The sequence below is a fragment of the Desmodus rotundus genome, chromosome X (assembly GCF_022682495.2).
Source record: "Desmodus rotundus isolate HL8 chromosome X, HLdesRot8A.1, whole genome shotgun sequence".
Classification (NCBI taxonomy): domain Eukaryota; kingdom Metazoa; phylum Chordata; class Mammalia; order Chiroptera; family Phyllostomidae; genus Desmodus; species Desmodus rotundus.
The window spans coordinates 66,596,024-66,615,331 of record NC_071400.1 but is presented as its reverse complement, the minus strand read 5'-3'; the positions used below and the strand labels follow the sequence as shown (position 1 = coordinate 66,615,331).

The following is a 19,308-nucleotide window of genomic DNA, read 5'->3' as shown; positions in this document are numbered from 1 at the left end:
GCACCGGCAAGCACCCGCCTTCGGAACGAGCGGAGTGGCGGGAGGGGTCCGGTCACAGCCCGCCGGTTGGTCTGCCGGGGCGCTGCTCAAGGTGCGCCGCGGCCAATAGGCTACGCGTTCTCGACCACGCCCGCGCGAGCTCTCTTCTCGCGAGGCCAGTTAGGCCCGAATGTCGTTAGCCGTGGGGAAAGATGGCGGAAAATTTAAAAGGTGAAGTAGTGGTGGCAGCAGCGCCGGCCTGCTGGCCGGGCTGCGTGGGCTAGAGGGGTAACGTCGCGGGCTCAGGACCCAGGCGTCTGAAGCCACGGAGCTGGAAGCCGGAAGCCCAGCACCGAAAGGCTGGGGCTCGGGGAGCGCGGGCCTGGCGCGCGAGGTTGGGCGGGGCTGAGAGGAGGGGGCGCGTGCTTCGGAAGGCGGCGGGAGTGGGGCGAAGTGGGGACTCAGGAGGGGGGCGCGCGCCTCTAAAAGCGACCCGAAGGCGGGCGCGCGGGCGCGCGCACGCGGGGTGGCTGGTCCTCGAGGCCGCGCCCGCGCGCGGGAAAATCGGTCGCCGGTGACCGTTACCCGCTTGGTGTCCACGCGAGATGCCGGAAGGAGAGGGAAGGGAAGCGGACGGACCTCATTTTCAGAGTAGGGTTATAGAAGAATCCTGTGGGAAGGGTATCTCCTCTCAGCGTGAAGAGGGAAGAGTCCGCAGTAGACAGGAGTCCCTTAGGAAGAGGGGCAGGGGCTTCCCGAATGGGAGACGTGGATTCCGCAAGTGTGCAGGGAAAAGGAGGTGACTTTGTCGGTATGTTGAGGGGTGAGTTCCTCTGGGTAAGGAAAGCATGGGTTCCACAAGTGTGGGGGGACCTCTAAGGGACAGCAGATACCACCTGTGGTCAGTGCGGCGCCAGCAGCTGGAGATGTGAGTTGGCAGCACTTTAGTGGGGTTTCATATGCAAGTTCAGGGGTTTGAAAGGGAGAGACGTCATAGGGAGAGGAAGGCATGGGTACAGGCCGAGTGTCCACCAGGCCTGGCTAGGTGGAAGGGCGTTAATGCAAATGAAATAATGTTGAAAAGCTCTTTTACATTTTTAGGTTGTCATCTAGTGCATTTCATCATGAGTTTAAATGTTTGATTTTTTTTAAATGGGAGGTGGAAAATATTAATAGGGTGAGGACTGACTACATTTGAATAAGTGTTCTGTGAAATGATCTATAAAATGGCTTCTAAAGCACATTAAGAATGTCTTGAATCTTTCATTTAGAAGGCTTTTAAAGAAATCCGTGTCTTGAAAAATTTTGGTAGCCCCAGATACGTACATTCCAGGTATATGTAAGGAATCATTGTCACTGACCTATTACTGTTTTGCCTGTTCCTGAATTCCTTTGGGCAAGCTTTACCTTACCCTTCACAGAAATGTGGATGAGGCAGAAAAAGTCAAAATGCAATGTGAAAAAATATACCTTGTGGGGTTAAGGCACCCAGACTAATCATTCAAGGAGGCTTCCTGTGATCTAATGCCACTTCACAATCTCTTATTCATAATTCTGAAATTTAAAAAGACCTGAAAACTTAAGTTTGGCATTATTCAGTGGCAAAACTAGACTATAAGTTGGGACTATCCTGTGCCGTTTTCTCGCATCTTTATTTCTCCTATTTAATGTGAACACTCAGACTTTTGCTGCAGAACTATTGAAATCCACTGACCACACCGGGGGTGTTAGGTAATGTTTGGGATATACCCAGAACTACTCTAGTAAAAATACAAAAAAAAAAAATAATTCCAAAATACTTCCTGCCCTAGGGATTTCAGATTCAGGCCAGTCTTTCCAGTTTGTTTGATGCCCTGGAGGTTTTAACACCCCAGCTATGCCCTTGGGGCAAAGCACCCTACTGAGACGGGAGGTTGTTCTCTTGCTTTTTGCAAAGTGTAGAAGGAGGATTAGGTCCTGAACGCCAGGCCGCTTTTGCAGGCAGTTTTAGGAATGGTATAGAGGGAGTTGGGAGCTCTGGGAATGTATTCCTTCAGGACAATGCATATAGCAGATCCCACTTTGAGGTCTGCTGCTCCAAGGGGTAGCCTTGGATAGTGAGCATTGGGGTTGAAGGAACCGGCACATTTTTACAGTAGAAAGGTCTTAGCATTGGGAAGACCTGTGGATTGAATTTCACTGAGGCAGTCCTTTGGAAGTCCCAGGAAAGACCTTGGGGTGCCCTTTAACCCTAGGCCTCACCAAGATACCCAGTAATGTTCTTTGTGGACCCCTTGTTCTAGGCTGCAGTGTGTGTTGCAAATCTTCTTGGAATCAACTACAGGACCTGTGCCGCTTGGCCAAGCTCTCATGCCCTGCCCTCGGTATCTCCAAGAGGAATCTCTATGACTTTGAAGTCGAGTACCTGTGTGATTACAAGAAGATACGAGTGAGTCTGGGGTGACAGGGCGGGGGTGTCTCAAGGAACTGGCTTCCTGCCCCTTTGCCCCCCACTGTCTGCATTTGATTCCAAAGGGAATTTTCTCCTCTGATCTTAAAATAATAGGGTTAGTAGGCCCTCTTCTCATCTCTGTCTTACTGGTAGGGAAAGCAAATGGATTTCTGAGGGAGGCAAGAGTTAGGATGAGTACCCAAATAATTCTCTCCTTCCACCTTCCTAAGAATACAAACCAGCTGCCGTGATCGAGCTGCTGAGCCCCAGAGTGGGGATGAAGATAGCTGATGGTTATTGAGCATTTTCCTTCTGCAAGGCATTTCCCCTCAGAGACTTATTTAATCACCCCAACAACACTGAAATGGGAACTGTTATTATGGCCAGAGGAGATAATAGCAGCACAGTTAAGAGAACAGACTGGAGGTAGCATACTTGGGTTCAAGTCCTGGTCATGTAACCCCCAAGATATTTATGCAAATTCTCTGTACTTTATTTTTTTCATCTGTAAAATGGGGATGCTTAGTAGTATCTATCTCATATAGAGGTATGAGGATTAAATTAGTTAATACTTGTAAGCTGCTTAGAACAGCACATGCTATATAATGAATGCTAAAATTTTATTTTAGCTTTTCCCCTTATTTACAGATGTGGAAATAAAGACCCAGCAAAATTAAATAACTTGTCCAAGGCCACACAGCTAGGGAGTGACAGGTTCAGAATTTGTACCAGGGTGTCTAACTTAGAGTCTGTGTAGTTAAACTGTGTCCTGTAGCCTAGCCTCCTCTCAGCAAGAAAAGGTCCCTCTAGCTGCTGTGTGGAGAACAGGCTATAAGATCAAGGGTGGAAGCAAGAGGACCAGTGAGGAGGCTACTGCTGCACTCCAGGAGATCGTGGTAGCAGTGATGACGGTTGGAAGTGGTTGGATTCTGGATGTCATCTGAAGGTGGGACTGACAGGATTTGCTGAGGGCAGATGTGAGGAGTTTTACAGAAAGGAGTCAAGGATGAGTCCAAGAGTCGGGGCCTGAACACCTAGCAGGAGGGAGCTGATGATGGGGAAGACAGAAAAGGGAGTAGGTTTAGGAGATTAAATTAATAGTTGGAATTTAGACAGATAGTATGAGTAGAGCAGGGTTTAAACCTAGTGATCCCGGCTTTAGAGACCATGCTTTTTAACCAGTGCATGGAGTCATTCCAGAAGGGATGGGGAGTGGTTTGGGCATTATCCATTGGTTTTGGGATGGAAGTCCCACGAGGGCTGGCCCAAGGGTCTCACCACTTATGGTGGCCCCTGTCCCCCTTGTCCCTCCAACAGGAACAGGAGTATTACCTAGTAAAATGGCGTGGATACCCAGAGTCAGAGAGCACCTGGGAGCCACGGCAGAATCTCAAGTGTGTACGCATTCTCAAGCAGTTCCACAAGGACTTAGAACAAGAGCTGCTTCGGCGGCACCACCGGTCAAAGCCACCCCGGCATCTGGACCCAAGCTTGGCCAGCTACCTGGTGCAGAAGGCCAAGCAGAGGCGGGCACTCCAACTCTGGGAGCAGGAGCTCAATGCCAAGCGCAACCATCTGGGACGCATCACTGTGGAGAATGAGGTGGACCTGGATGGTCCCCCTCGGGCCTTTGTATACATCAATGAGTACCGTGTTGGTGAGGGCATCACCCTCAACCAAGTGGCCGTGGGCTGCGAGTGCCAGGACTGCCTGTGGGCACCCGCTGGAGGCTGCTGCCCTGGGGCATCACTGCACAAGTTTGCCTACAATGACCAGGGCCAGGTGCGGCTGCGAGCTGGGCAGCCCATCTATGAGTGCAACTCCCGTTGCCGCTGTGGCTATGACTGCCCCAACCGTGTGGTACAGAAGGGCATCCGCTATAACCTCTGTATCTTCCGCACGGATGATGGACGTGGCTGGGGCGTCCGCACACTGGAAAAGATCCGCAAGAACAGCTTCGTCATGGAGTACGTGGGAGAGGTAGGGAGACAGGACCATGCGTGTGTGCTGCTCTTCCCACTTTGTGTTTCCACTGTGTGCGCTAAGCTCTTGCCATGGTGTGCCTGCAACTTCCCTGCTTTTCCTGTGGTAAAGGTGGTGGGGGGTGTTTAACCCAAGTTCTAGGGATATCCTGGCAGGGGAGAGTATTCCAAGCTGGTAGTTAAAAGCACATTGAAACACTTCCTGACTGGGTTGATTTCATAAGGGTACCTAGCAAAGAGGAGAGTGGGAACTGAAATCTAGGCAGCATTCTTTTTTTTTTTTTTTTTTTTAGTATATGTGCTGCCAAAGCAAGCATAGGTAGGCAGTGTTCCTTTTAATGGGTCGTGTGGTCTGCACAGGGTTGCATCACCTGAAAAAGCACTTCTCTTCTCATTTTACAAGGGTCCAGCTTATTGCTAAGCAGTGTCTTCCCAGAAAGAGCACCTTTTACTAATCTGCACAAAAGGAACACGGTCTGGAGTAGGATGTAGACCTGCCTTGTGGAGGTTGGTTGCTTCCTCTTCTAGACTTGCAGGACACTGGAAAGACGAGCAATTCGCAAGTCTTAGTGTCTTTGCATGTTAGAAGTCTGTTTGCTTCTGTAACAGTCTAGCATGGGTGTTTGGGTAGTATCCTGCTACACAGTGGCCTGGCCACTTAGGCTCTTTCCTTCTTATGCCTTTGCCATGTCTGAGAGCCTTGGGCTGGTTCAGATCCTCAGCCTTGCCTGATAAGCGGGCCAAGAGTGGGGGGAGATGGGAAGGTTCCTAATGGGCCAGGCCTGGATACAGTGCATATCATTTGTGTCCATATCCACTGGCTGGAACCGAGTCACTGGCCTTACCTCCAGGGGAGGCTGAGAAGTGGTATTAGCCATGTGCACAGGTGGAAAACAAGGGATTTGGGTGAATAACTGTCAAGTGCCTGCAACTTCAAGTGTCACGTTCAAAGGTAGGAGGCAGTGGGCATTTGGGGAGGGGCAGTTCTTTGTTACGTATGATCGTCTCATGCATTGAGGCACATTTTACATCCCTGGACCATTTAAGTCCATGACTAGACCCTGTCATGATGACAACCCCACATTCTTCCCTATTTCCACAGGTTTCTTAGGGGTTGCTATGGTTGGGAAGTGACAGAAATTGGCATAAGGGGCACACCCCTGAGGATGTCCACAGTGTAGTAATGACACTGATGAGGAGGAGAGGCTCCCATTTTAACTGTAAAGTAGAGAGGGTCGTAGCCCTGGGGGTTTGAGATGATCTGGAGGCACAGCAGTCCACACCACAGAGGACCCTGACAGTCTGGATGAGGAGATGTCCACACCCCAGATAATCCAGGTGGTCTGGTGGAGCAAATGTCCACATACAAAAAGGGCCTGACAGTCTGGAAGAAGGAGGAGGTGGCCATACCCCAGAGAGATCCTGACAATGTGCGGGAAGAGGTATCCATATCCCAGAGTGACCTAGAGCATGACAGCGAGGTATCCACACTGCAGAGGACCCTGGTGGTCTGCCTTAGAGAGTGTCCACGCCCACACTGTCCTGACAGTCAGGAAAAAGAAGTGTCCTCACCGCAGAGGGATTGTGACAGTCTAAAGAAGATCAGGTTTACAGCCTAGAGGACGTGTCTACACCCTCAGTGTACGGACACTCTGGTGGAAGTGTCTAGACCTCAGATGGATGCTAACAGTGGGGAGGAGATGTTAACACCTCAGAGGGATGGCACCGTTCTGGAGGAGGACATGTGCGTACTCCAGAGCCCCTGACGGTCTGGAGTGTCCTGACCCCACAGGAGCCCAGCAGTCCTAGAGGAAGTCCGACACAGGTTGTAACTCTAGCCTCACTCTACTGTCCTGACGATCTCGAGGAAAGGCTGTCTACAACACAGAGGATCCTGAGGCGAGGATAAGGAAGACTGCAGCCCTTAGACACCCCAAAGTCCCCTGGGAAGACTTTTCTGGCTGCTCCTCCTTAGTGTCCTTACTCTTCTACGCTGTAAACATTGGGGTTTTCAGGGACTCTGGTCCTACTCTTCACACATTCTCCCTGAACTATTTCTTAGCCTTCCTCCTGCTACGTTCAGCAGCTTGCAGGCCCCCCTCCAATACCCTCAAACCTGTGGGACTTCCTGATGGCAACAGAGGCCAAACTAATCTTCTACCTCCCTGTGAGTAGGCAGCATGGCAAAATGGGCAGGAGGGTGGACCCTGGAGCCTGGCCACCCGAGGTTGAATCCCAGCCCCACCACTCAGCAGCAGTCACTTCACCTCCTTGTGTCTCAGTTTCCTGATCTAGAATGGGAATGATAAGTGCCCCCACCTCATACACTTGTCATGAGAACTAAATGAGTCATCATGTGTGAAGCACTCAAACACTGTTCGGTATACAGTAAGTCTCCACTCATTGTAAGCCGTTACATTCAAAGATTTAGAAAACCAGAAGTTTTTTGTAATCCATCTGGCTATAAAACCTAATTGGACTTGATTTGGGCCTATTTAGTCTTTTTATCCTACTTGGTATAAATATTCATAAATTTCATTGTAGAAATATTAATTTACTTGACTATGTGGTGCTGTCCCAGACACTACCTACTGTTACATAATTGAGGCCACACACCCCATACAATCTGGACAAGACTTTCACTGTCCCGCCTCTACGTCTGCACCACAGTCCCTTAACAGGAGCTGCCCTTCTCTTGCCTTTTCACCTTTCCACCTTCTGTCAGAACATCTCCACCCTCACCCAACAAAGAATGATAGCCTGTTTTATCCATGCTAAAACACACATTTCATATTTTAACAGCTCTGAAGTGAGTCTCAATTAGTTTAATTAAAAGGGCGTATCATTGAATAAGCAGCAATTTTTCTTGGGAAAGGGCACACAAAATAAAGGGAGCATCTTAGATTTTGACAAGATTCAGGACTCATAACCCCTCTGAACACTGCTTGGTTCCTAACTAAAACAAAAACGAACACCTTTCACATCCCTCATCTTGTTGAATCTTTACAACAGCCCCTGTCTGGCCGGGATTATTGTCATTGTCATTCCCATTCTGCAGATGAGCAAACTGAGGCCTAGAGGAGTGTGGTAAAGTGCTCAAGAGTCATCAAGCTAGTCAAGTGGGTAAAAGGAAAGGCCCACGTGTCTAAAATTGGTGCCCTGCCAAACCCTAGTGGAGTTTTTTGTTTTCTGGTTTTTGTTTTTGTTTTTTTTCCGGCTGAGCAAACAGGCACAGGGAGAGAATATTCTGGATCCCATATCTGTGAGGGGTCAGAGCAGCAACCATACTTTGAGTCTTCTGGTTCTTGTTCACATCAACAAGCTGCCAGCTTATAGCCCATCCATCTTACCCAGTCATTCTAGAGTTGCTAGGGAGCAGAGGACATGGACTGATTTGTTCCTGAGTTCTCAGGGTGGCCCAACCCTTACACAGTGCCACTGAAAAGACAGCAGGAACGGTTTGTGCCCTGGAGGGCTTGCAGTGTGACTCATTCCTGGTGAGGCTGGGGAGCAGGTAGGGGCAGAACTGGCAGGAAGATGAGACTGGGGAGGTTGTGGGGCCTCTGGTTGGGGAGGGGTTGAAAGGAAAAAGCCAGCTCAGATACCGAACAGCGTGCTCCAAAACCAGCAGAGACTGCCCTTTAATCCCAGGGCTTGAGAGAGGTTGTGGTGGGAGATTCAGGAAGGCTGCACAGAGAAGTGACATCTGGAGCAGATGCCACAAGAGGAGTACATGTTCTCCAGAGGGAGACTGGCCTCGCTGTCCTCAGAAGACATGCCTCCTGCTTCTGTGCCTCCTGTTGTGTCCCTCAGGAGACAGCCCCCACTCTTCAACCTGGTGTCAAAAGCCCTTCACAATCTGCAGCTTGCTTGTCCCTCTTTCCCATTGCCCCTCAAACTCTTAAGCATTGTGGATGTCTGAGTCCATCTCTCTGTCACAAGACTGACCCAGGAAGGGTAGTACTGGGCCTGGTCTCTATGACTCCCCCCTAAACTGATCCCTGAGGGCCAGGACTAAGCTTGGTTCCTGTGTTGTCTTTCCCAGCCAGTTGGGACCCCTGAGAATGCACCCAGCCTGGCCCTTGTGTCTTCCCCAGTAGGTACTGACTTCTGAGAGCTAGGACCAGGCACAGGGTAAACCTTATAAAAATCCACTGAATGAATGAGTGAATAAATAAGCAAAAACTTGGGGTATAGAGGAGCCAGGTTCCTGAAGGAAAAGCTGAAGTATGGGGCAGCGAGCAGTGTGACCTGAGGGATAAATCTTGGTCTTCTAAAGGTGCTGCTCAGCGTTTGACAGGGAGTAGAGGCTAGATGATGGTGTAAGAGGCAAGGAGGTGACAGGACACTAGTGTGGCCACTCTGACTGAAGAAAACGGTGGCGAAAGCTAGAATGAGAGATCTAGAAAGTAGAAACAGCATGGTCACTAGCTGGCATGAGGGTGAGCAAGGAAGGAGGCCGGGGTGGATCCATTGTCAGGAGGGGGCTGGTGATGGGCAGTGGGTCTCCAACAAAAGGAGAGAGAAGGAGGAAGGGGTGTGTGGGGGAGGAGGGGAGAGTGTTTCAGTTGCCTACAAGACCACTGCTGGACAGAGGATAGGTTGCTGGGCTAGAAAGAACAAAAGGCATTTTTTAAGTCTGCTGTGTGGTATACACCATGTTGACACTTGTCTTTGAGGGCTGGGCAGAAACCTGCGAGTGGAGAATGAGATATGCCTGCTCTGGAGGTATCCTGGGCTGAAGTGTGGGCAGTCTTGGGTACTGGGGGACTCTTACCCACAGACTGGCATGGTTGGTATTACCAGAAGGCTGTGGTTGGCTCCAAGGGGAAGAGGGAACTTGAGGGATGGAGAGGAGAGATTGGGTTGGGCAGGGTTGGGGTGGAGAATCCATCTACAGCATTTGGGAAGCAAGGACAGGTCAGGGCTAGGATGGTGGAGCAGCTTCATGTTTACTGGGCCAGCAGGGGACCCAGCCAGGAAGGAAGAGAAGCCTTGGGGCTGAGAGAGGGGTTCCTACTCTAGTTGTCTCCTTTCATCTTCTGTGTTACTGGCCTCAGCCTCTTTTTTGCATCTGAGAATCTCAGGGATCTGGGTCTTATCTCTGGACCTGGGTCTTTCATATTTACCTTCTGTCAGTGTTTCTCACTCTCTGCCTGTAGCTCTCCTGAGTCTCCTATTCGGTCTCCCTTTCCCCAGCAGCCTAGGGCTCTTCTCCTCAGTCTCTGTGTCCTTTTCATTACTGTGTACACGGTTCTGCACTGGTTCTTTTGTGCTAGGTCCTGCAATGCCCCAGGCCCTCTTGCCCTGGATCAGCCAGCCTGTCCTGGTCTCCCCTGTTCTACTCTCCCCTCTCTATTGAGCCCTGGGTCTTTTTCTTTCTTGCCCTTGATTTGGTTCTATGTCTCACTATGGTCTCTCATGATGGAGGTATATCTGTGTCTTTCTGTCTGTCTGTCTGACTATTGTCTCATTACTGGACCTTGTGGCCAGCCTCCGCCCATCATTGAGAGACTTCCTAGACCACCCAGAGGCCTAATGAGGGATGGGTGGCGGGCAGCTGAGACCCAGCCCCCTGAGAAGGGCTGACAGACGCTCTGCCTCACTGCCTCCTGTGTGTCCATGCCTGCCAGTCACGTGGGTGGGGTTACCTCCCTGTTCACTTGTTCTTCTCCTCCTGGGGGGCCAGGCACTGTGCTTGCTTTCCTGAGCCTTCTTGGCCAATTCCCCCTCCCCCATGACCCTCTCCCCAGATCATTACCTCAGAGGAGGCGGAGCGGCGGGGCCAAATTTACGACCGCCAGGGTGCCACATACCTCTTCGACCTGGACTACGTGGAGGATGTGTACACCGTGGATGCCGCCTATTACGGCAACATCTCCCACTTTGTCAACCACAGTGTGGGTATCCTGCAGGCGGGTGGGGGTCGGGAGGAGCAGGCTGGGCCCCTCCTTACCCTCCTGCTATTCTTTTTCTCCCAGTGTGACCCCAACCTCCAGGTGTACAACGTCTTCATAGACAACCTTGATGAGCGGCTGCCCCGCATTGCTTTCTTTGCCACAAGAACCATCTGGGCAGGCGAGGAGCTCACTTTTGATTACAACATGCAAGGTGGGGGTGTCAAGGGACTGGGGGCAGGGGCACACAGTGACATGGGACACAAGGACCTCTCCCCGAGGAGGTTTTTTTATTTTATTTTTTATTTTTTTAAAGATTTTTTAAAAATTTATTTTAGAGATGGGAAGGGAGGGAGAAAGAGAGGGAGAGAAACATCAATGTGTGGTTGTGTCTCGCGCATCCCCTACTGGGGACCCGGCCCGAAACCCAGGCATGTACCCTAGACTGGGAATCGAACCAGTGACCCTTTGATTCATAGGCCGGCACTCAATCCACTGAGCCACACCAGCTAGGGCCCCAAGGAGCTTTAATGATGCTCTTTCTGAATCCCAGTCTCTCATCTGGACTTAAGGACCCCTGTCTACCTTTTAGGGGTCCCCTCATTCCCAACCCTTAGACCAACTTCTCCCAGTACTCCTGGGGAGGAGGACATTTGGCTCAAGAGTTGTAACTATACTTCTCCTGACTCCAATCTTGTCTGAAATATCTGCAGTCCCCCAACCCTCCTTTGCTCCTAACCCTTTTTGGCTTTCCTCATTTCAAGCCTCTGGATACCCTATGGCACAGGTGGCAAACACAAGGCCCGAGGGCCAAATCCGGCCCTCCACCTTGTTTTATCCAGCCTGGCACGTTGTTTCTACTTGGCGGCAGTGCCGAGCTCCTTTCCCCTAGTTAAGGAGTAGTTACATTTATACCGTCCTAAATTACATTCAGCCCTTTGAAGGCAACCACGAGGCTGATGTGGCCCCGGGTGAAAAAGAGTTAGACACCCCTGCCCTATGGCCTCCAACCAGTCCCCTACTTGACAATCTAGCCACCTCTGAGACACTCGAGGGTTTCTTTGGCAGGAGAGTTCAGATACCCATCTGATGCCCAGGCGAGCCTTCATTCCCAGACCTCTGCCTAACGTAATCCTGGTTCTCGCAGAGAAACCCCTGCTCTCCCCAACCCCCAGTCCCTGGTCATCTTCCTAACACTTCAGCACCCCCCAGTGCTAAGCCCTGGCCCTAGTCCCAAACTACCAATTCCACAACCCCCTCCTGACCCACATCCCAGACCTGCTCCCATCCCCCAAGATCCCTGGGTCTCACGGTAAAGGGGCAGTGGGACACTTCACCTAGGCCTTCTAACAAGTCCCCTCCCCCCTCCCACCCTCCCTGGCTGTGTGACTCCACAGTGGACCCCGTGGACATGGAGAGCACCCGCATGGACTCCAACTTTGGCCTGGCCGTGCTCCCTGGCTCCCCCAAGAAGCGGGTCCGTATTGAATGCAAGTGTGGGACTGAATCCTGCCGCAAATACCTCTTCTAGCCCTTCGAAGTCTGAGACCAGACTGACTGTGGGGGCCTAAAGCCACTCATCCCATCCACCCACTACCCACTTGCCCTCCAGTTGAGGAATGACTGCCAGGGCCTCCTCCTGTCTGCCTCTACCTGCCCCCACCTGCCCTGTGCTTGGGGTTGCGGTGAGGACTGACTTCCAGAAATCCCCTCTCCCAGTCCCAGTTCCATCCATGGGTTGCACTTACAACCCCTTGCCCACCTTCAGAAGTAATTTGTTAAAATCAGGACTTTCTGAAGTTAGGATTCATGGCCTATCAAGGAGGTCCAAGGGGTAAGCCCCACCTGCAGAATAAAAAGGAGTTTATGTACCTGCGTCTGCCTGGAGCTTGAGGGGGTCTGTTGCAGGCCCTCTCCTTACTGCGCCGAGTGTGGAAGCTGCCCCAGGGCAGGCTGACATAAGAGCTCAGACTTCCCAGCCCATTTGGTGAAAGAAAGGGGGTTTTCAGAGCTAGGGACTGGATTCTGCTTATGCTCACATGTAGGCTGTGCATCTAAGAAGTAGATGCCTGCATGCCCCTGGAAGTAGAGTGGATGCCCATGGCCCACTGGCAAATGAGAGTAAGGCAGGCCTGACTCTCCAAGCCCTTAAGGTGGACTGGGATTGAGCTCTGCCCTTGAGGTGCACAGAAAGGTGCCTGGGAGCCCTGTTGGCGTATGATGACTGCTGGACTACTCAGAGTTGGAACCAAGACCTAGGTAGGCTGTAGATAGCACTTAGGACAAAAATGTGCATTGATGGGGTGGTGATGAGGTGTCAGGCACTGAGCCAAGCACCTGGCCCACATAGATTGTCTCAGGGAAGCCTTGAAAACTGTGGAGGTGGATCCTAGGAAAGGGCCCATATGGCAGGAGGCCAAGTACAGTCTCAAAAGTTACCTGCCCACAGATGTACAGAAGACGAAGGCTCTGATGGCTGCCTCACCCTTTGCTTCCCCTGTGAGGTCTTCTCCAGGAAGCCTTCCCTGACTACCTGTGCCCAGAGTGCCCCTCTGTGAGACTGTGCCCTGCCACCAGATCTGTGTGACTATCTGTGTGTCCGTGCTCCCTGACCCTAGACTGACTTTCAGGCATGGACTGAATCTGCTTTTTCTGTTGTATATTCCTTGGCCCTACCCAGCCTGGGGTGGGCATCAATAAAGTGAGTTGTTGACTGAACAAACCAAGGTGTGGGATTGAAGACCTCATGTAGGTGGGGATTGGGGGTATGAGAGGCTGGGAGCTGGGGTACCCAGGGACATGTTCCTTAAACCTCAGCCATTTGACTAGCATACCCCCCACAGCCTTCCACTGCAGCATCATCTGCCTAACATCTTGACCTAAAAATCAGCTTGCTTTATACTTAAATTTTAAAATGTACTGAAAAAGCAAACTAAATCCATTGATGTCTAAATGGGCAAACCATTATCAGTTGCCACAAACAAAAATTACTCAAGAAATAAATGTAGTAGAAATACAAAAATATACAGTTCTAGCTGGATCCTCCCAGCTCTTAGATGCTTTCAACCCAGAGTCTGCCTACTCCACTCAAAGAGAAAAGTGTGCTTTTATTGTATTTACATTTTCTGCAAATATTTATTGAGCACCTAATATGTACCAGGGTACGAAGTGGAGAACGAGGAGATAATTATTTCAAATATAAGTTTTCATCATCCCTCAACCTAAATCTGAGCCTGTGCCTTTTGTTTTTACTCGGAGACCATACTGTAACACAGATTCCCAAAGTCTCAAAGACTTGACGCACAGGTAACAGAATCCTAAACAGTTAAGAGACTTCCACACACAGCACCTAGGACACAGGCCTCCAAATAGCTCATAGACCATATACCCTGGGTATTGACCCCAGACTTCAGAGACCTCACAATTGGGATGCACATCTCTATACAGCTTTGAGATCTTGTACCTGGACACAGGTCCCGACTAACTCACAGCTGCACCGAAATGCAAAGAACTCCAAAGCCTAAATGCTGTCTCCTACACTGGGATCTGGACTCCAAGCACATCACAGAACTTTCTGGGATAGAAATGAACAAACATCTCAAACGACCTCACAACCTGGGATACTGCTACCTAAGTTATTCAGAGTCTTCACACCCTGATCATCAATTACCAGACTGCTTGGAGCCCTCGCATCCTGGAACAGATCCCCAAACAGCTGAGATGTCACACCCCAGGTACAGCCCAAACACCTGAGACCTCACACCCAGAACACAGATCCCTAAATGATTCCAAAACCTTACACCTTGGACACCTCACACCTTGGCCCCCAGATTACTCAGAGACATTCTGAAAAACAGAGCACTAAACATCCCAGATACCTCACCCCCTAGAATGTAGTGCCACAAACAACTCAGTGCCTCAAGTCTTAGACACAGACCCCAAAGAGCTTAGAGATCTCACAGCCCAGAAACACCCCGTTCAGAGCATTCTGACCCTGGGGAACATCCATGTGCAACAGCTCAGAGACCTCACACCTTCTGACTACAGACCCCCACAATTCTCAGAGACTTGAGAACCAAGGATACAGACCCACCAATTCCTTAGAAAACTTAACAAAACTGGGAGAAAGATGGTCAGACAGTTCAGAGACCCCACACCCTGAACTCATACTATACCCAAGAGCTCCCAAATCCCACACTCAAGAACACGAGTCCTAAACCAGCTCAGAGACCTCATGCTCTTGAAACAGATTCCTGTTCGGAGATGTCACATACTGGACATGGGCTTCCTAAAAATAGCTCACAGCCTCCATATATTGAGACAGATCCCCAAACAGCTCAGGCCTTAGTTCATGGAAGAGCTCAAAGACCTGAAAATCTGGGCACCAGTCCTCTACATAGTCTATGTAGTTTAGAGACTTTATACCCAATTTACAGATCCCAAATACTTCTGAGATCACACAACCTAGACACAGACCCCAAACAGCTTATAAACCTCACATCCTGGGCTCAAGTCCCCAAATAGCTCAGAATCTTCACAGTCTACGCATAGACCTCCAAATGATTAAGAAGTATCACACCCTGGACTCAGATCTCAGAACCATTCATGGAAGTCACCCTTTGTGCTCATATCCAAAGAGATTTCAGACACATGACACTTGTGGACACAGATCACCAAACAGCCTAGAAACTTCTCATTCTGTGCAAAGTCTGTCACTAACAGCAGAGAGACCTCACAACTGGGACAAAAATCCACAACAGCTTAAGGACCTCATGTCATCGTGGACACAGGCTCTCAGACAATTCAGAGAACTTCTAACCTGGGGGACAGACCCATAAACAGCTCAGAGACAGCACACCTAGCTACATATGCCCACACAGCTCAAGTACTTCACATTACGGGACAGAAACCCTCAGAGAGTTCATTAACCTCACAGTCTGGAAAGCAGATCCATAGGTTTTCCAGAGACCCCACACATTAGACCTACAGTGCCAAAATGCTCTGAGTTAACAAAACTTACACCCTAGGACACGGCTCAGAGACATACTCACCCAGACACAGACGCTCCCAAACACCTGAGAGACATCATAAACTGGAACAACTCCAAACTACTCAGAGACCTCAAATGCTGGAAAGAAACTCCTCAGTAAGTCAGAAACCTCATACCCTGGAACGCAGACTCCCTCAACAGAACTGCCGTGCCCTTGGAAACACACCCCAACAGTTAGGAACCTCACTACCAAAGGATATGGAGATCAAAGATCTCACGTTCTGGGATACACACCTCAGAGGTCTGAAACAATAGAATGACATCAAATTCGGGAAACAGATTCTGAAACTGCTCTGAAAAATCGTACCCAAGGACAAAAGCCAGAACATTATGGAGAACTCACTCCCTAGGACACGGGCTCCAAACCGTTCACAGGGGTGACACCCTGAGCACACTCAAACACATCAGTCCTCATCTGAGGGTTGCGGGCCCTCACACCTGAAAGGAGACACTTCTAAGTAGTTCAGAGACATCATATTCTGCACAGAGACCACCACAGCACTGACAGATTTTACACACCAAACAAAGACCCCCAAACAGCTCAGAAAACTGACTGGGGCAGATGTGCACGTACACACCATTTGGAAGCCTGGAACAAACACCTAAGAAGTCAGATATATCATACTCTGGGACTGAGAGCTCCCAAGAGGAACAGACTTCCACACCTGAAAATATACCCCCAAAAGGTCAAGGAACTCTCAAACCAAAAGAGCTCAGGGACCATGTATTCTAGGACAATCACCCAGCTTAAGTGAACTCACCCGTGGAATGTAGACCAGAAAAAGCTCAGAACCCTTGAATCCAGGATTCAGAAATTCTTCTGAGACTTAGAGTATAGATCCCAAAATATGATTCAGAGAATTAATTGCTGGATACAGAACATCAAATAATTCAGAGACCTCAAATCGTGGGACATACACACCCAAACAGAACAGGGACCTCACATCCTGGATATACACCGACAAACAGCAGGAATCTCATACCCTGAGACACACACACACACAAAAACAGCTCAGAGAATTCAAATTCTAGGAAATACACGCCCCGAAAGAACAGACCTCACATCCTGTCACATACGCACAAAAATATCAACCACACATACCGAGATATACCCCCACAAATATTTCAGAGAAATAGCGTCCAGGGACATATACCCACAAACAGATCATAGACCTCAATCCCGGTGACATATGCACATGCCGGGACATACACCCACAAACGGATCAGAGCACTCATACCATGGGAAATAAACTAAATGGATCGGGGACCTCACACATTGAGACCTACACCCACAAAGAGACCAGAGACTCAAATCATGAGACATAAACCCAAAACACCTCAGAGATCGCACATGCTGGGACAAAGAAAGATAGGAGGAAACCTAGCAGTCTGGGACACACAGCCACACAGAGATCAGAGACCACACACTGTTGACAAACATGCAAGAACAGACCTTCACAACCTGAGACATACAACCACAAGGGATAAGACACCTCACGTCCTGATGTACACCCACAAACAAATCTAATACCTTGGGACATGGATGCTCAAATTGATCAGAGACTTCACACCCTTGGATGTACACCCACAGATAGCAGAGCTTGCAAGTTGGAAAGATACACAGAACTAGATGAAAGATCTCTCTCATCCTGGGACATTAACCCATGAAGAAGTCAGAGAACTCAGGTCTTAGTACATACACCCACAATCACAACAGAGACCACCTGCAAAACATCAGAGAGCACACACCAAGGGACACATACCCGCAAAGGGATCAGATACTGCCTACCCTTCGACATACACCAAAATAGACCAGAGAGATGCACACTCCAGGAAATATACTTCAAAATCCTGGGAAATACATCCACAAAGAGATTAGGGTCCTGGCTGGTGTGGCTCAGTGGATTGAGCGCTGGCCTGCGAACCAAAAGTTCTCCTGTTTGATTCCCAGTCAAGGAGCATGCCTGGGTTGTGGGCCGGGTACCTGGTTGGGGGTGTGTGAGAGGCAACCAGTCCATGTTTCTCTCACACATCGATGTTTCTCTCCCTCTCTTTGTCCCTCCCTTCCCATCTCTTTGAAAATAAATAAAATAAAATAAAAGTTAAAAAAGAAATTAGAGACTTCAAACCCTGGGATATACACCCACAAGCAGATCAGAAACCACACACCCTGGGACATATACCCACAAACAGTTGGGGATTTCCCTTCCAGGATCAAACAGCAAGAAACAAATGAGAGACCTCACAAGCTTGACACACATGAAGAGATCAGAGATGTCAATTGTGGGACATATAGTGACATATAGTGACAAATATAGGGACATACAGTGACATATAGGGACATATAGTGGGAGAAAATGTTTACAGGCCTCACATGCTGGGAACTATGCACAGAAACAGTTCAGAAAACTCACATCCTTGGACACACACTCTCAAACAGATCACAGACATAAAATCCTGCAAAACACACCCATAAACCATTCAGAAACATTGCATCCTGGAATATACAATGACAAACAAATCAGAGACTTCTTATCTGGGGACTGCTTACCCACACAAAAACAATAAAGATAACAGATCCTGACATACACACCCGGAAACGTATCAGATAAAATCCTGGGAAGACAGCCATAAACAGATCAGAGACTCACTGACAAAATATACACAGAGTGGAGAAAGATACATTCTGGAACACACATCCACAAACAGCTCAGAAAAATCACACATGTTAGAAAATACACCCACAAGCCCCTTAGACACTTCACATCCTTGGACATACACCAAGCGATCTGACACCTCAAAAACCTACAAATCACACATGGAAACATATTGGCCCTCACACATAGGGGAATACACCCATGAACAGATCAGAGGGCTCACATCCTGAGATGTACACTGACAAAAAGGTTAGTGACCTTGCAGCCTGGATATATGCCCACACACAGGTCAGAGACCTCACATCCTGGATCATACAAAACAAACAGATCAGAGACTTCAAATCCCGTACCATACATCCACAATCAAGTGAGACACTCTACGTGCTGAAAATTACACCCAGAAAACACACCAGATGGCAGGCGTGGCATCTTGCGGCATAGCCCATAAAGAGATCAGAGGATTCAACATTTTAGCTTCAAATCTCTCTCTTTCTCTCTCTGATCTCTGCTTCTGCCATCACATCACTTTTTGTGACTCTACTTCCATCATTGCATGTCCCTCCCCATCTCAACATACAGAGTCACTTAGCCTTTTCTGATCTTGAAGTTTCTGCCTTTCTCCTATAATGACCCTTGTGATTAGAGTGGACCCTCCTAGATAATGCAGAATAACTGCCCATCTCAGGATGCTGACCTACTATGTATCTGCAAAGTCCCCTTTTCCAGGTAAGACAACATATTAACAAGTTCCAAAAATGGGGTGAGGACATATTTGGTGATCCATTATTTGAGCCAACAGAATGTACATGCACTTAAAAAAAAAAATCCCATCCTGGGACATACATCCATGAAGGGCTCAAAGACTTCACACCTGAAGTCTTCCAAAGAGATCAGAGACCTTCCACCCTGGGACATATGTTACAAAAGATGTGGGAGCCACACATTCTGGGACATTCACCAAAGAATGCTTAGAGTCCTCACACTCTGGGAATTAAACCCACAAAGACATAAGAGAACTTACTCTCTGGGACATACACCCACTAAAAGACCAGGGACCCACATTCTAGGACCTCCAAACAGACTAGACGTCTGACTCTGGGACATACACAAAGAACAGGAAAAAGCCCTCATTCTCTGACATACATACACAAAAGGATCAGGGATCTCACAAACGGGGACGTATAACCACCTAGAGAACAGACCTCGTATCCTTCACAAATGAGATAACACACTCATTTATGTGACATAGACACAGACAGATCACAGACCTGATCTGAGAAATACAACCTAAACCACACCAGATACCTCCAAT

At 49.1% G+C, this 19,308-nt stretch overlaps 1 protein-coding gene across 2 annotated transcripts; it reads left to right on the top strand.

The window, feature by feature from the left end:
• The first annotated feature begins 128 nt into the window (after positions 1–128).
• On the top strand, positions 129–13,017 carry SUV39H1 (SUV39H1 histone lysine methyltransferase). 2 transcript variants are annotated; one of them, XM_045187610.2, is made up of 6 exons: positions 129–210; positions 2,262–2,407; positions 3,728–4,390; positions 10,146–10,292; positions 10,374–10,503; positions 11,687–13,017. In XM_045187610.2, the coding sequence occupies exons 1-6, from the start codon at positions 192–194 to the stop codon at positions 11,818–11,820; spliced, it is 1,239 nt and encodes a 412-aa protein (XP_045043545.2). In that variant the 5' UTR covers positions 129–191; the 3' UTR covers positions 11,821–13,017. The 2 variants fall into 2 exon arrangements, with proteins under 2 accessions (XP_045043545.2, XP_045043544.2); XM_045187609.3 differs by lacking the exon at positions 129–210 and adding an exon at positions 548–790.
• Positions 13,018–19,308: the final 6,291 nt, after the last annotated feature.

Coding starts and splice junctions, on each gene's coding strand:
- SUV39H1 (XM_045187609.3), top strand. CDS start 739: ATGGGAGACGTGGATTCCGCAAGTGTGCAGGGAAAAGGAGGTGACTTT. Junction 791..2,261: donor AAAAGGAGGTGACTTTGTCG/GTATGTTGAGGG, acceptor CCCTTGTTCTAG/GCTGCAGTGTGTGTTGCAAA. Junction 10,504..11,686: donor TTTTGATTACAACATGCAAG/GTGGGGGTGTCA, acceptor GTGACTCCACAG/TGGACCCCGTGGACATGGAG.